The 15653-nt window shown below is 46.8% G+C and overlaps 2 protein-coding genes across 2 annotated transcripts in view; both read right to left on the reverse strand.

Annotated features, from left to right (window-relative positions):
* Positions 1-15653, reverse strand: part of LOC142588450 (uncharacterized) — a 117893-nt gene that overhangs the window by 16313 nt on the left and 85927 nt on the right. Inside the window, exon 5 of the mRNA XM_075700209.1 lies at positions 8607-8831. Within this exon, the coding sequence (XP_075556324.1) occupies positions 8607-8831 (225 nt within the window). The remainder of the gene's footprint in view (positions 1-8606; positions 8832-15653) is intronic.
* On the reverse strand, positions 13199-15580 carry LOC142588457 (uncharacterized). Its single transcript, XM_075700221.1, has 2 exons — positions 14985-15580; positions 13199-13402 (listed from the first exon to the last, which is right to left on the reverse strand). Exons 1-2 carry the CDS (start codon positions 15327-15329, stop codon positions 13340-13342), a joined length of 408 nt encoding a protein of 135 aa, XP_075556336.1. The 5' UTR covers positions 15330-15580; the 3' UTR covers positions 13199-13339.

The raw sequence follows: 15653 nt of genomic DNA on the forward strand, positions 1-15653 counted from the left end.
ACTCATCTTACGATTGAGAAATGGCACGTGCAGTTCACATTAATAAATACATCCACTTGGGGCCGTATTCATTAACGACTCTTCATTTTTTGTTCTTTTAGCCATCACACGAAGCTACGCCTCCGTCAGTGGCATTACAGGCCGCTTGGCGTGACGGGTGAAAAGAAATGAGTTAATCGGAGAAAAATATTACAAAATACACCCCCTGAAGTGCGTGGAACCACACTGAGTATAGAAACTAAATATTTGATGAAGGTTTGTAGACGTTGGTTGAGAAAATTAGGAGAGCACATTATTAGACGGAGAGTTCCTAAGGTTTATATTTATTTCGTATTCAGCTCATCCGACAGAATTAACGTGTTTTATGTTGTCTTTGTTCATGATTTCTTTTGGGTGGCGTGATTAATTATATGAAATGGTTACGAACTCATCCTGTTTTGCTCTTGTAATTCTCATCGCTATTTTCCTTTATTTTCCTTGATATTTTTGGGGGGGGGGGGAAACTTCAGCTACACACATGGAACAAAAACAAGACTGTTGGTGTAGTTCTATCACCGTATGGGACATGAAAAGTACGCGCGACATTGCTCCTGTATCAACACAAGGGACTACAAACATGTTGGAAATGAAATGGATGAAAACAAACGGTTGATGAAGAACTGTGGTTCATGTGCAGGAGAACACGTTTAAAGGATATTTAAAGAAAATACAAGTACGTTCAAAGCAAGGCGAGTAAATAAATAAAAGACCAGCCGGAGCAACTGTAATATCAATCAAAACTGGCATGACCAGAAACCATACCTTCGTTATTTTTAGTAGTTGCATGTTGTAAGGGAAAAGGAAGAATGCTGAAATGCGGCAGTCACCAACAGCGACTAGGGCTAAGGTCGCGGAAGCGAAAGGACGAAATATGCACGGTAACCTTCCACAAGGTGGTTTAACTCCAAACGAATTTTGTTTCAATTAGTCCGCTTCTGTTTTGCGCAGCCAGTGAAAGTCACGCGATTTGAAGATAGAGCGCAACGGTTTTCGGTGGTTCTAGAGGACGGCGTACGCGAAGCCAGGTGGCTATGCCGCAGCCGCTTCAAGCCGTCGACGTCTTGTTTTGACGACAACAAATTTTGTCAACTTCCGGAGACGAGCCAAGCAAGAGCACGGAGTGGGTGCGTGCGCAACAGGTGCATGCGCCGACATAAAGCGAGCGAGAGAGAGAGAAATGTCGTAACGCAGACATCTAAGCAGTGGTGTTGGATGGGCGGTCGGGGAGGGAGCCGAAGGCGTCTCACCTCACGTGTGCGGCCGGGCTCGCCTGCGCGGATGGACCGGCTCTTTTGCCTCCCCTTCCTTCGCGTCGCGTTTCGCTGTTCCCGGCCACTCTACAGATCACCTTCGCTTTCATCACGGTTCATCGAGGCCCGCGCGGCGCACGCCGAGGGTAAAGTATTCGCGGGCGGGCCGTCCGCGCGGTCGTCCTGCGTGCTTCTTGCTCGCGTTATCGGAGGCCTCCAAGGGCTCAAGGTGGATTGAAGGAAAGAGCGAAAGGGAGGAGGCAGACGACTGTGCTGCCTCCCCCCAGAAAAGAAGCACGCAGCCAGCGGTGCACAAGGAGGAAGGGAGAGCTGTGGCTGCGATCCAGAAGTTGTTTGAGAGCAGTCGGCAGTGTAGCGGGCCTCTCAGAGGGCGGCGCTGCGAGCGCTCGACCCACGCCGCGCTCCGGAAAAAGGAGCGCGGAAGGAGGGGAACGACAACGGTAAATTCGGCCCGAAATAAACGGGTCGCCTCTGGAGTGCCGCAGCACGGGCCCATCGCGACTGTGCCGTCGAGTCGCTGACAGGAAGCTTGGAGGCGCCTCTCGGTGTTCAATGGAGGCGCCCGGTGTTGAATCTCAAGACATACCGCGACAGCTCATGCGTCTCTTTACTTGCTGAAAAAAAAAAAAGAAAAAGAAAGAAAGAGAAAAGAAAGAGAAGGAAAAGAAGAAAAAAATTAACGAAAAAAAAAACTTCGCTATTTGCTGCGCCGCGCATATTCATTTCCTTCCTAGGTTTATTTAGATTTTTGAGCTCACCCGGCGATTATAAATTTAAGCTGCTTTACTCAAATGCTTTATTTTGGACAGGAACACTTATATAAACGTAATTTTGCATCGCAAGCGCAACTGTGTTATGTATTGTCACTCAACTGACATAATCTCGAACCTAGGGTTGGCCGAAAGCACGGCCAGAGGTTCTTTCAAGTCCCACTCTAAATAACTTCGAAATTTGCAAGATGACAGGTATAACAAACAGAGGTGATATGCTATTGTGCTCATAACTTTCTGTTCTTGAATTCTAGTGAGTAAAAAAAAAGTAGCAATGCAATTAGAACCCTCTGCCATCTTGTCCGATTATGTGCGCCCGCAGGAATTATATGAACGCGGTATCTTCAACAAATTATCGGGTTGTTCGATTATAGAGAGAGAGAGAGAGACAACATAAAGGAGAAAAACAGGGATGTTAACTAGAATAGAAGATCCGGCTTCCTGCCCTAGACTTGGGGGCTAAGCAGCTATAAAAGTGAGAACAGACATAGGCACACGATCACAGCCGCTCACGAGCGCAGCGCAGAGGGGTCACTGTTAAGTAGCTGGCGCCAATGACAGAACATTGCCGGAACAAGCTATCTTGGTATGCCTACTTCATAAACACCTCACAAGCAGCTCATAATCACCAGGTCAAAATTAGCTAGCTCGCTTTGCTGACCAGACCATTTCCAGAATAAACTGTTCTGGAATGCCGACCTGTCGCATCATAGGGCGACGAAGGCATTATCAGCATCCTTAAGGACAACACACCTGCACGATCGGCCTCAGAATCAATTCGTTAACATTAGCAGTCCGCATACGATGATTAGCGCTCCAAAGCAGGAGGCATGGGCACTACCACTACCAGTCAAGCAAATTGCCGTGGTATGCTCGCAATATTGGACAAGAATGGGAGGGGAAATATTATCAATATTAAAACAACCTAGCAACACGAGTTTTGCATTTAGGAGAGCAGATAGTTGGGCTAGTTGGTTGAAATGCACACTGAGAAAGTTCGTGCGGAGGCATGAGGACAGCCGATAAAGGACAAGGACGAGCGCTAACTCACAATTGAAGTTTATTCCAAACGCATACACGAATAAATAGGAAAAAGTAAACAGAACAAAACAAGGCTGTCATTTTGAACGTCATGTGTTACCCTGCGTACCTGATTGAGTTGGCCAAGAACCGAAACTCCCTATCAGAGAAGCGGACGGAAGTCTGACTGACGCACTTATCTCCGCTAATACGCATATGGAGGGCTTCCATGAGCTCTCGCACGAGTTGATCCCTGTGCCTGAATAAGATTGTTGTTTTTTCGAAGAGCAGTTTGCATTGGATCTTTTTCTTATTGTTCTTTCCACACGTGCGGCAATGTTTAGGGAGGTTATCAAGGGAATCTCCTCTAAGTAATCTTCGGTGTTCTCCTTTTCTTTCATTAACGAATCGTCCGGTTTGGCCGATGTACAATGCGCCACGTGATAATGGCTACTTGCAGACAACTCCCCTGGCACAAGGAACGAGCGGGGCTGTGTGCTTGATACTGCAATTATTCTTTCTTTTTTTCCCCTTTGCCGTCTTCTTCCTTCTGCCTGCTCACCTGCGAACAGATTGCTGTCAACTTCCGAGGGGCGGAAAATATCATCGGAATGTTGTAACGCCCTGCTACATTCTTAAGCCCATGTACCAATGTGTGCACTTATGGTATAACGGCAACATTTCAACGGTCTGTTCCCTGGAGTTTGGGTCGCGGCCCTGCCTTGATCCACCTTGGCAGTCTCCATGCATAGGGTATGCACTCTCTTTCAGCCTTTCCAACTGGGACGCAACACTTTCATTGATTGCAGGTGGGCAAGACTTGGAGATGGCTGCTTTAAGACAAGAGGTCATGTCTTCTGATCTTAAAGTGGCAACATGTCGGCAACATGTTGGCAACGGCAACATGTCGAAATGTTGTCATTATACCATGCGTGCACCAATTGGCACATGGCCTTTAGAATGTAGCAGAGCGTTAGAACATTCCGATAGTGTTTTCCGGCCCTCGGAAATTGACAAAAATCTGTTCGCAGACGTACAGGCAGAATGAAGAAGCCAGCAGAACGAAAAAAAAAGAAGAAATGATTGCAGTATCAAGCGCACAGCCCCGCTCGTTCCTTGTGACAGGGGTGTTGCCTACAAGTTGCCATTGTCCTGTGGCCCATTTTACATCGGCCAAACTGGACGATGCGGTAATTAAAGATTAGGAGAACACCGAAGATCACTTGGAGGAGATTCCCTAGATAACCTCCCAAGACATTGCCGCACGTGTGGCGAGAACGATAAGAAAAGGTCCTCCAATGCAAACCGCTCTTCGACAAAACAACAATCCTATTCAGGCACAGGGATCAACTCGCGTGAGAGCTCATGGAAGCCTTTCATATGCGTAGCAGCGGAGATAAGCGCTTCAGTCAGACTTCCGTTCGCTTCTCCGATAGGGAGTTTCGGTTCTTGGTCAACTCGATCAGATACACGGGGTAACACGTGACGTTCAAAACGGTAGCCTTGATTTGTTCTGTTTCGGTTTTTCTATTTATTCGTGTATGCGTTTGGAATAAACTTCAGTTGTGAGTTAGCGCTCGTCCTTGTCCTTTCTCGGCTGTTCACGTGCCTCCGCGCAAACTTTTTCAGTACGAGTTTTGCCGCATCGCGTTCTGTAAAGGTGCATTTGCAGACTGCGCCGCAATTGCGTCCCTTTCCGAGCACACTCGTTGAATTAGCAGTTGTTAACGCGTTGCAATAACGGCAGGTTCTCGCGGTTCTTTCAGAGAAGACTATAAGAGCACGTAAGCTGTGCCAGACAATTTTGGCACACGAAAAAAAGAAAGCGTCTTTTTTGTAAAAGTTTTCGCAAAACTTTTGCGGTGGAGATCATTTTCATGCCTTCGCCCTCTGACGCCAGGCCTAAGTGGGTAACGGGATGCTATTCTGGTTAACTTCGCCCTTCGTTTGTCTGGTTCTGTCTGCACTGAGCAACAATTTTACGGGTCAAAAAGGGGGAGCGTCCTTCGACAGGCCTGTGCGTGCCACAGCAATAAAGCTCTGCTATTTTAGCCCGCCAATAGGCTAGTTTAGTCTGCTGCTTTTCATTCTAATTTATTTATTCATGCTCAGTTTACTCTCCCTTTTCCATTGAAGAATCAGTGTATTCCTTCAGGGAGTTCTTAGAAAGTGGTACAGGTTTCTCTCAAAAAAAGCTCGCATGGTCTACTTGAGCGAAAGTTATTTGTAGAGCATACAGGGTTGCGCGCTGTCTGTTGCTAACTAGCTAACTCACAAGATTAGCGGTATTACTAGCAGTTTGTAATGTTGAAAAGGGCTTGTTCAGCTAATCGAAAAACAGAAGCTTAGCAACGAGTGGATGGCAGGAGCTTGGCAGTATTATATCTATTGTGGGAATCTCGTGCTTAAAGCAAAATTTACCGAGTGAGAGAGACGGTAAGCAGAGGAATGGTAGGGAGGCCAGATACAGCGTCTGATTTGCTACCCTGCGCCGGCTTTAAGGGAAAGACGGAATAAAAAAAAGGCAAAGAACAGAATGAATATTGCGTGCGCCCAGCAGGATGCACAGGAGGACTATAAACGGTCACTCAGGGTGGTGCGCTTCAGTAACTGCAGTAGCGCAAGAGCAGCTTCCTTGCCACCGTTCAAGGATTTTCGTCTCAGAAAGTGTTCTCGAATTCAGCAAGTTTAGTGCGCCCTGTAGAGAAATGCGCCGGACCTCGTATCGAGGGCAGGTGTGCAACAGGTGTTTAATGTTTTCTTCTGATCTACGAGAATCGCACGTTAGAGCCAGATGAAGACGCAATCATCTCGTACTGTTTGAACGATGACATAGTATTTTACCATATAAAGATCGCGCTTTGCAGGTTCTTAAGCTTTCCTAATTAGGGATGATGGTAACGTACGCGAAAGTGTATTAACACTGATGATAAAGCAGTAGATCGTGCTGCAAGTAGTCGGAACCATCTCTCGGAGCTACTATCCAGGTGGTACATGAACCACAATTCGCGTACCTCCTACATAATAAGCATATTTATCGCTCAACTTGCGTACTGGCTACAACATCCAGCTACCAGTGTCATGAAATGGCAATGGCCACTGAACGTAGCCATGGATGTAGTCAAGCGTATTCATGGGTTTTTAACCCCATGATCTTGAAAGCGTAGGTCGTTGCCGCAACAAGTTCTCGAACTTAATAATTATTTTTTAGGAGTAGAAGCCATGCACTGGCGAGTGACACCTGCGCGGAATGAGCGTGGCGGAGCGTGATGAGAGCGTGATGCAGCTGGATACCAGAACGCGTCGGCGAAGCAGACGATGGGCTTGGTGCCGTGCACCGCCCGTCGTCATCTCCACTGCCACAGTGAATCACCGATTTCAGAACTGGACATTCATTTGTCGTCTCTATTTGTGAACACAAAGACCAAGAATCTAGTCACAGACTTTATTTGTTGAGAGACTAAAGAGGCGGTGAGACTTTATGTAAAACTTAGCCTGATATTCTGACGACCTTGTATATAGTATTGATGGCTGTCCTACATATTTTATTGATGTATGTTTTTAGCCTAGCCCTCATCTATAAAGAGCGTATCTATGGATTCGCTGGCCTATCCCTTGTGCTTCCAAGCACCGGAGTCTTTCCTAACGTAGCAATAATTGTATCACGAAGAGACACTATTGTTAAAGCTGTTGAAGCTATCATTAAGCTATTAAAGAAAGTATAAAAAACAACACTTCAAGATATGTTACATCCTGAAACCAAGAAAAACATCAAAATATAGCGCTATCCTTTTAGTAATGAAAAGCCAAGTGAAGCACAGAAGGTGGTCATTCTTCGATGCTTCGCACAGCTTGTAATTTTAGCTCTTTCTTCTAGAAAATATTTAAGCCATTTTACGTGCGCCTAAACATGAATGCCACTCATGCCAATGCTTCTCGTCTCCATTGCGGGAAACAAGGGAACAGAAAGAGCAGAAACAAGCGCGCCTGTTTTAACAAACGCATAAAGCAGCTGCTCTTGCCTGGATCAGTGAGTCTACGGGCTCAATGACAGTCTTGAAAAGACATTAATCGGACCAGAGCATATTGTTGGTGCGAAGGCAATCCAACTTCTGTGCATTTTGACAAAAAAAAAAAAAGAACAAGAGGTGCGCAGTAATCAGCACTGGAGGAGAAACACATGATCTCTACTTGTTACATTTGTAGTGAGCTCGATACTCTGAAACGAATGGCGATCACGAAGAAATGATTATGTATAAACTTACAGATACATAAACGCGGAAGTGCCGCTCTATTTTGAAGAATGCGCACTTTATAGTAGATGTGGGGAGGTTATGGTACATTTGTTTTTTTACGAGCAGCTTTTACACGGAAGCTGTCATTGCGGCTCGATGAGCGGCGATGGCTCCAATTGGCGGCAATAATTGGCGGCAATTGGCGGCAGGGCATTGAAACCTGCAGTGAAATTTGCAAGAAATGTTGACCATGTTACTTTCTACGTGTGGGCAAGGTTAGAAGAATGTGGAATAATCAGGCGCGTAGGGAATTTTTAAGAAATTGTCTATACCTTCTGCATCTAACAAAGGGGGAAGGGATTGGAGCCTAAAAGCTACAAAACTGCAGCTTGAGTGCGTCTGAGGCGCAGCAAAGTTTTCTTCATTGCGTTTTGCAGTTTTATAGGGTGGGAAAGATTGTGTTTTGGAAAGAACTCGCAGGGGAAATTTCGAAGTTATTGGTATATTGGAGGGGCCGTTCGAATTATTACGTTGCAGGTGGAAGATAATATTTTCAAAGTGCAGTCGGTGCCTTTGAAACGCTTCTTCGGGCAGTTAATTAAATCTTGAAATTGTTGCTGTAACTAAACGGTTAATAATTTCTGCCTGGAACGTTGTGCATATTATACGGGAGACCTTCTACAGCTGGATTCAAACATAGTGAACACATAGCAGTCAGACTTAAAGCGTTCGAACTGCCTTGATGGACACGCTAAAATTTGTACCTTGTATCTGGAACCGCCATTGCAGCACCTTCGTAGAGGACGCCATACAAAATACGTAGAAAGCGTCCTTTAAAACTTTTCATAGTGGCCGAAGATGAACTTTCAAACATCGACATTATGTTACGAGACATCGTCATTTTGCATTTAGAGCACAAATCACACAGTGCCTTTTCAACTTTTGCTGCAATTTCGCTGTCGTACTTAGCGTTAGAGCTGCCTCTTTGAGTGTTACGTGTACGTTATTATTTTCTTTTGAGTAACCTTACAGCAAACATATATCTTGGGACGCACAAAAACCACAGAAGCCTGCTGTGCGTAGATGAATACACTACGGCACTTTTAAACTACTCCGAGCTCTCTTATTAGTATTATTTCACTCTGTGTCAGTGCTCTGTACGTGATAAACATAATTTTCTGCTCACTAAATAGCCTATTTCTCCTTGTGATGTTACACTGTTGCTAAATTTTACCGAAACTCGGTGTGTTGCAAGGATCATGCTCACTTACGCTGGCACTGGAGCAGGGCCTGTCGGGAGGGAAGCCGAAACGGGCCACGTCTGAGGCCAGCTCCGTGTTCAGCTTGAGCTTGGGCTTGGGCGCCGTGGGTGGGGGGGCTTTCTTGGCCGTGCTGCTGCTAGTGCTGGTCGAACGGTTTGTCACCGTGGTGGTTGTGGAGAGCAGCGAACCGCCCGATGGCAGCTGCGAGGTCTCCTTCTTGGTCTCCGTCACACTCTGCATGGCGAAATGGAGACCAAAATTAAAAAAAAAAAGAAGATTGCTCTGCCTGCGCGTGGCAGATCCAATGGGATAATTTCTTTGATATAGTGTAAAAATGTTACGCATAAAAGAGACAACTTAGTTACACGTACTGCGCTACTTTGTGACATGTGTGCCTTTGAGACTGTCCAAATGACGCCATTAATTCTTATGCTTTAACCCCAATGCTGAAAGTTAGCGGCTTTCGAGCGCCTTTTCCGATTACTAGTAATATAAGCAATGGTAGATGTGCTCGCGCATGTTCGTGTGTTTCCCCTGTAAAGCGTGCACTGCTGCATAAAGAGTAATGCTGCGGTGAAAGTATCACACTTAATTGTTATTAATGTTTTAGAGCGCAGCTCTTTGGCGTCCGTTCCTGGGTTTCGCGTCGGCGTCGTCGTCGGCCTCGTAACCAGCTCCGCCCCCCTTTCATCCCCCCAGCGCTAGCAGCGATCGACTGATACCGCTGGATGCCGCTGACGCCGCTAGAGAGTCAAGATAACGTGACTGCATAGAACACCGTCGCCGCCATGCAGAGAGAGGAGGAAAGGGTCCCCCCCCCCTGTTCTTGTGTGGCGGATAGGGTGCTCTTCAGTTGCCGACGCGCCGGTTATTCGTTGTCCCTGAAACCAACTCCGCAGCTGGGGTTGACTCACTATCGGCGTCAGCGGCATCAGTCAGTCGCTGCTATCTCTTCCCTCCTCCCTTTATCGTGTTGTCCGCTTGCTGCGCGCGCTTCTGCCCCCATCGTTTGCCGCTGGGTGTACACGCCGCCCCCCTCCCCCCTCTTCCTGCGAGTCTCCGGTTGTCAAAGCGCCGGCTCAAACTTAGTTCCTTTCTTCGCTCCTCCTCCAATGCAACCCCTGTGCGGTGGCAATCAGAGAGCCAGATCGGTGGCGGCGGATCTGTATATGTGCACCGCCCGAGCCGAAATTGCCGCTGCCGTTCGCCCTGTGCGGTGGCAATCAGAGAGCCAGATCGGTGGCGGCTTGACATAAAGACAAACAGCAATTTCCTAACACTTATGCGGGAGAACATCCCGTTCCTCTCGCTCGTAACGCGTCCCATGGCTGTGACAACCTCGCGAGGCACTTGTATACATCTCGTCTTTGAGAATCAAGCATTGGTGTACCAAGTCGAACATATATCAGTCTATTTCTCCGACCACAAAGCTTCCTTCATGACTGTCAAGAACTGTTAGTGGAGTCTTTGTTAAAGGAATACGTGTGAAAAATAAAAAAAAAATTCTGTGATAGCGCATACATGTGTTGCTAGATTTCTTTGCCTCAATCTATCGAAAAGGTGAAACAGCTTATTTGCTGCGCTCAAATTTCGCATTAGGAAGTAACGTAATCGTCGGCAATTTTTTGTTTTAAAGCGTTGCTGCATTTGTCTACCATTCCGCCTCACTTTATCGGCTTATAGAGCCATCTGTACTGGCCATACATATGTGCCGCTGACCGGCACTTTTCACTACGTAATTATGCAATGAAACCTATAAATGGTACCTGAATATTATCGCACCAGTAAACATCCGCCTTTAAGCGCGTGATTCTTCTAAGGCGAAAACCTTAAGTGGCTCGTTGCAATGGCTTAAACCCGAAAAAAGCGGCGTGTAATCTAGTGAGACAAAAAATATCATCATCAGGAATGGGTCATATCCCTTAAGCAACCAAAGATGCAATGTCTGATTATTAATGAAGAAACGAAAAAAAGCACAAAGTAAGAAAGAACAAAAAATAACAAAAGAAAGAAAGAAAGAAAGAGAGAGAGAGAGAGAGAGAGAGAGAGAGAGAGAGAGAGAGAGAGAGAAAGAGAACGAAAGAAATAACGAAAAAACCTTTTGGTAGTGCATTAGGTACTCGCATGTGTCGTTGAAGAGGTTGACCTACAGCGCCATACGTTTGCTTGACACTGAGGCTCGTTATGTCTCGCAAGAAGTCTGAGCCCTCCGATAGTATAACTTAATGCATTACCACGTGTGCAGAAGGTTTTCGCCTTCAGCTGTTACAGGAGTGTAAGATGCTGCCGAATTTTATTAAAGAGAAGCTTCCTTGCCTTCCTCCCTGGGGTTTGGCATGTCTGATCGTTTGGTTTCTCCCTCAGTAAAATGGACCCGAAGATGTTGTAATCGAAAGTAGGCCTATCCCGAAGTAACTTCTTGGGCCCGTCGGTGTTCGCTTAACATGATATTTGTCGCGCAAGAACTCGAAAATGAAAAATATCAGTGAGACGAGCGCTACGTAGCGCTCGTCTTTCCTTTCCTCTCGTTCCTCTCAGTGATATCTTTCATTTTCGAGTTTTTGTGCTGCTAAGATCATATTTTGGGCCAATGTCGGAGACAGTGCAATTCGCGGTCATGTCATGTGGGTGGCGGGGGGGGGGGGGGGGGGGGCTCTCGGCGACGTGTCCTCTTTCCCGGTAGTTATGCTGCGGGTAGTTATTTGTTATGCTGCAAAGCGCGGCGTAGAACAAGACCAGTTTGTTACGAGCACTTGGAAACAAAATAAAATTGTACGCATCATATGTCTGTTTGCATAACATTTAATTGAAACGTTTTAAGAAACTTAACGTTGATTCCAGTGAGTGCGTTGAGTCTGCCGTATTATTATTATTATTATTATTACACTTTCGAGTCCTCCATTGCGAGTGCTTGCTTTGACCAGCCAAGCCTTTTGTCTTGTCACTCACGCTAAATGAAGCAAACAAGTAAGAGAGAGATAATGATAATACAAGGAGGGAGTTATGTCACAGTGAACGCTATGGAAATCTGCATTTTACACCCTGGTGGTCTATAAGGGGACTGAGATCACATAAGAGTACTGAGATCAAGGCTGACCTGGGATGAGAAAGCCCGTCCGACTCGATGCGTAACTTGGCACACGAAGTGATTTAATGCTGTAACCTCAAGGCGTTTCCTAATTCAGCAATACGCCCTTGTCGTATTAGCTGCTACGTGTTCTGCTGCGCTTTGTTACTTTCTTCTCAATCTTCAGGTGCGACGATAGAGAGGAGCCTCCGATGGAGCATAGTTTATGGCTGATTTCGTATGCCTATATGTACGCTTTATTTAAGTGATTCTACGAGATAATTTGCATTGCTTGCTTACAATTCAGTCAGCTTAGCGAGCTTAATATTGCTATAAGCAGTGAGCTTTCTTGCACACTACATATTCTATGTCTTTATAGCCATAATAAATAATCGTAGAACACATGTGCGTGAACGCGTCTACAACCTGTACAACCTGTATTCTTTGCCACATACAACTGGAAGGAGCGCATGCGGTATTCTATGCCATGGTAACACCGTCGCCCCGTGCCGTATGCTGTATGTGTGAGTGAAAGCGTGCGAAGGGAGCCGACGATCGCGGCTCAGTCTCGTACGCGCAGGGGAGCAAAGCGGGAAGGAAGCGCGCCGTCTTCCGTCGCGCGCTAGGTTCCGAAGGGAGGGAAAGGACGAAGTCGACGGCGTTGTACTGCGTATTCCGCTGCCGCGCGCGCTATGTCTTGAAGGCGATCTGCATTGAGGGCAGAAACTAGGCGCTTTGACGGTTCATATGAACCTTTATGTGTGCTGCGTTCACGCTGCTCAGTTTGCGCTGAAGTTATAGCACGAAGAACACTTCGCTCGCTGCTGCTGCCGTGCTTCCTCACGCCAGCGTTTTGACAGCGAGTGTCCGCGCTCATCGAGTGGGATGTGTATAATGTTTGACTGTACGCGCTGACACCACGCTTGTTAATTTAGTTAGTTAATGAATGTTCGCAAGTTTATATGGCCGATAAAACTACTATCCTTACTTTGTATAGCTGTCTACTGCTTTGCTATCGCAATCGATGCTCGCCTTTCGGGCGAAGCTGCGACTTTTTCATTCGCGCTTTAGGATTTCGCTCTTCAATGAACCACCTCCTCCTCAGTGTAGGACTCTTGAAGATTAAAACTGAATCTTTTATTTTTTTAACTACAGGAACGTAATCTTGTGTAACCGCAATGTCTTGGTAATTTACATCAAAGTCTGAAGAAACTGGAAAATAACGCTGAGATTATGTATCATCGTATAGGCAATTTATTATGTATATCGCCTGCCTGGCTTCGCGTTCTCTGCGTACACTTACATATTAATGGCAATTCATTCTTTTCTTGTAACTTAGGCTCATATAAGATTGTTTTATGAGGCGAAAACGGTGGTGCATGTGTAGTATCTGGGTAAGCGGGTAAATGTAAGCATGGAACTAACAAAAAAGTGACACTGTGCTAGTGCGACGCGGTAGAAGTATATACTGAAAGGGCATAGCTTCTATTTGAGTTATGCCTTCTTCGAAGAAAAACGTAGTCTAAGACACAAATGCTATTACATAAAAATTGTTTATTGAGCGATGTGGTACGTCCGTAGTAAATAGGCTCTGTGCATTATTTCAACGGAGTAGTGAATGAGAGAGGTCCACGAGGTCGTCACAGCCAAAAGCCGCCGTCCCCGGCTTGCCAGGTCAGTTGTGAGAGGACTCAAAGCTGCTGGTCGATGAGAAGGTCTGCTTCGAGTACTTCATTTGCTGTAAACGAAAGACAAACGAACATATCAAACTGGGCCCGAACAAGAAACACCGTTTCGCGTGCAGGGATTAGCTTCTCAATCGAAATATAAGAAATAGAGAGATATATTCGTCTTCCGAAGGTTATGCTCTAGCTTTCGAAAGTAACGGGGTGGACTAGCGTATGTAAAGCTGCACAAAAAATTGACAACCTGGTTGCTTTTAAGCTGGCTTAAAATAAGTCCGGCCAACGAAGTGTCTCGTTTAGGCAAGCTTCACGTTGACGCACACTTGGAGTGCCGCTGTGAACACGCTGCTGTTTACACTGAATTGGACGCCTAACGTGACGCATAGTCACCACATCCAACATAAACGAGACGAGGCACTGCAATAAAAAACTACAAAGAAAAGTAGGATTGTATTCACAAAGCTTAACTGATGCAATTGCGGCTCACGATTGGCCGTTGCATCGAGAATCGTCTCGCTATCACGCCGATGGCTATCATTACGGGCGGTAGCCCGAATACTAGCCAATGAGGCGATGCTCTAACGTGGAAGAAGTTCTGTGGACATGGGTCCTGGGGATGAATGCACAAAACATTTCGCTCGTGAGACCTGTTTGTCATTCGACGGCGGCCATCGCTAATATTTGTAACGATTGGCTGCAGCATCTGCTTTTACGAGCAGTGCTAGTCTAAGAGCTTCTTCGGGGAATTCGGTCCCGGTTCCCACATTTACTAAAGGTCCTTGCGCTAGAATTGTTTGTAAGGGCGAACGCCAGCCAGTGCAGATGCTTGACATATCATTCGTGAAGGCAGCCAACCAGTCGCAAAGAGCACTTAAGAACGAAACGTGTTGTGAATTTGGCCCCTGGGCTTGTATTCACGAAAAGCTCTTATGCTATAATTGTTTGTAGGGCAAATTTCAGCCAATCCTGAGGCAACACATTTGATTACAGACGGTGGCGGCCAATGGCAAACAGCACTACGAACGAAAAGCTTTATGAATTCAGCCCTTGACACTCAGGACGACTAATGAAATACAGCCTTGAAAAGTACTGAATATTGTCAGAGTCGCCGCGAAGAACGCGCTTTAGGAAAACGCCTTTGCGTTTCTTTATCATTAGCTTGAAGAAAACAAAGGCCGCATTCGTAACGATCCATTACATTTTTCATTGTTTTCTTATCAGACGCCGAGTCGAATGGCCTGTTTAGGCGATAACAGAGGCACAGCGACGTTCGACCTAATGACGAAGTGCGAAAAGAATAGAAAATGAATAGACCGTTACGGAAAATGCGCAGGAAGGCACATATGTTGGACATGGTGACGGGCCCTAACCTCAGCTCATGGGATCACGAGTGCTTGCACAACAATGAGAAATTTTACTTACTGCAGAATCATAAGGTTACACGACTTTTTTCTATGCTGTTGAGGTTAAAGCGGTCGCTAGATGTAGAACGAGTCTGCACGTTGAACTAGCAGTTCTGTCTTGGCTGGAACGGCCAATAACGTGCTCGCTCGGCGACAGTTCAAGCTAGCACATTATTTCCGCTCCGTATAGGGCAAAATGTTAAAACAGCCGCTTGGGCAACACGAAACTCACCTGCTGCGCAGTCGTCTTCTTCACGATTCGCTGGGATTCGTTGGACTCGGTGGAAGACTGGTGCACCATGGAACGAGTGTCCTGCATCATCTTTCGCACGGCTTGACTGGACTCGCTGACCGTCTGGTCGCCGTGCGTAGCCACGCGCTTGGACTGCTGCGTCTCAGTGCGAGACTGCGTGGTCTTTTTCATCACCGTCTGGCCCTCGTCGGTCTCGCAGCCGGCGGGCACCATAATGCCGCCACCAGATTCAGTGGGCAGCTTAAGCTGCATCTCCAGCGTGGCGCCCAGCGGCACGTTGATGATCGAGCCGGGCGTCAGCGGAACCTTGGTGCTGTCTTCCATTGCGCTCAGAGCTAGTGCTTCGGCGGCGGCGTCCGACTGTTCGAGTGCTCGACTCGTGCGCCGACTGAGATTCAGAGTACGCCTATAAAGCGGCGCCCCGGGGCTGCGTCAGTAGTAGTCGCGGAGAGGGAGGAGGTGCACTGGCTTCTCGGAAGGCGGAGTTTCGTCAGCGTGACGTGTTGTAAAAGCCAAGCGCATCTACCGAGAAGCAGCGGGAAAGGGGAGGGGCAACGCCAGGAGGCTCTCTCTTCCGCCGGCCCAAAGGAAGGTAAAAAAGCAGAGAGTAAAACGGTAGTTCTTTCCGAGGCTTCAAGCTCTCGCTAT

This window comes from Dermacentor variabilis, chromosome 1 (assembly GCF_050947875.1).
Source record: "Dermacentor variabilis isolate Ectoservices chromosome 1, ASM5094787v1, whole genome shotgun sequence".
NCBI lineage: Eukaryota > Metazoa > Arthropoda > Arachnida > Ixodida > Ixodidae > Dermacentor > Dermacentor variabilis.

Coding starts and splice junctions, on each gene's coding strand:
- LOC142588457 (XM_075700221.1), bottom strand. CDS start 15,329: ATGGAAGACAGCACCAAGGTTCCGCTGACGCCCGGCTCGATCATCAAC. Junction 13,403..14,984: donor AGAAGACGACTGCGCAGCAG/GTGAGTTTCGTG, acceptor TTTCGTTTACAG/CAAATGAAGTACTCGAAGCA.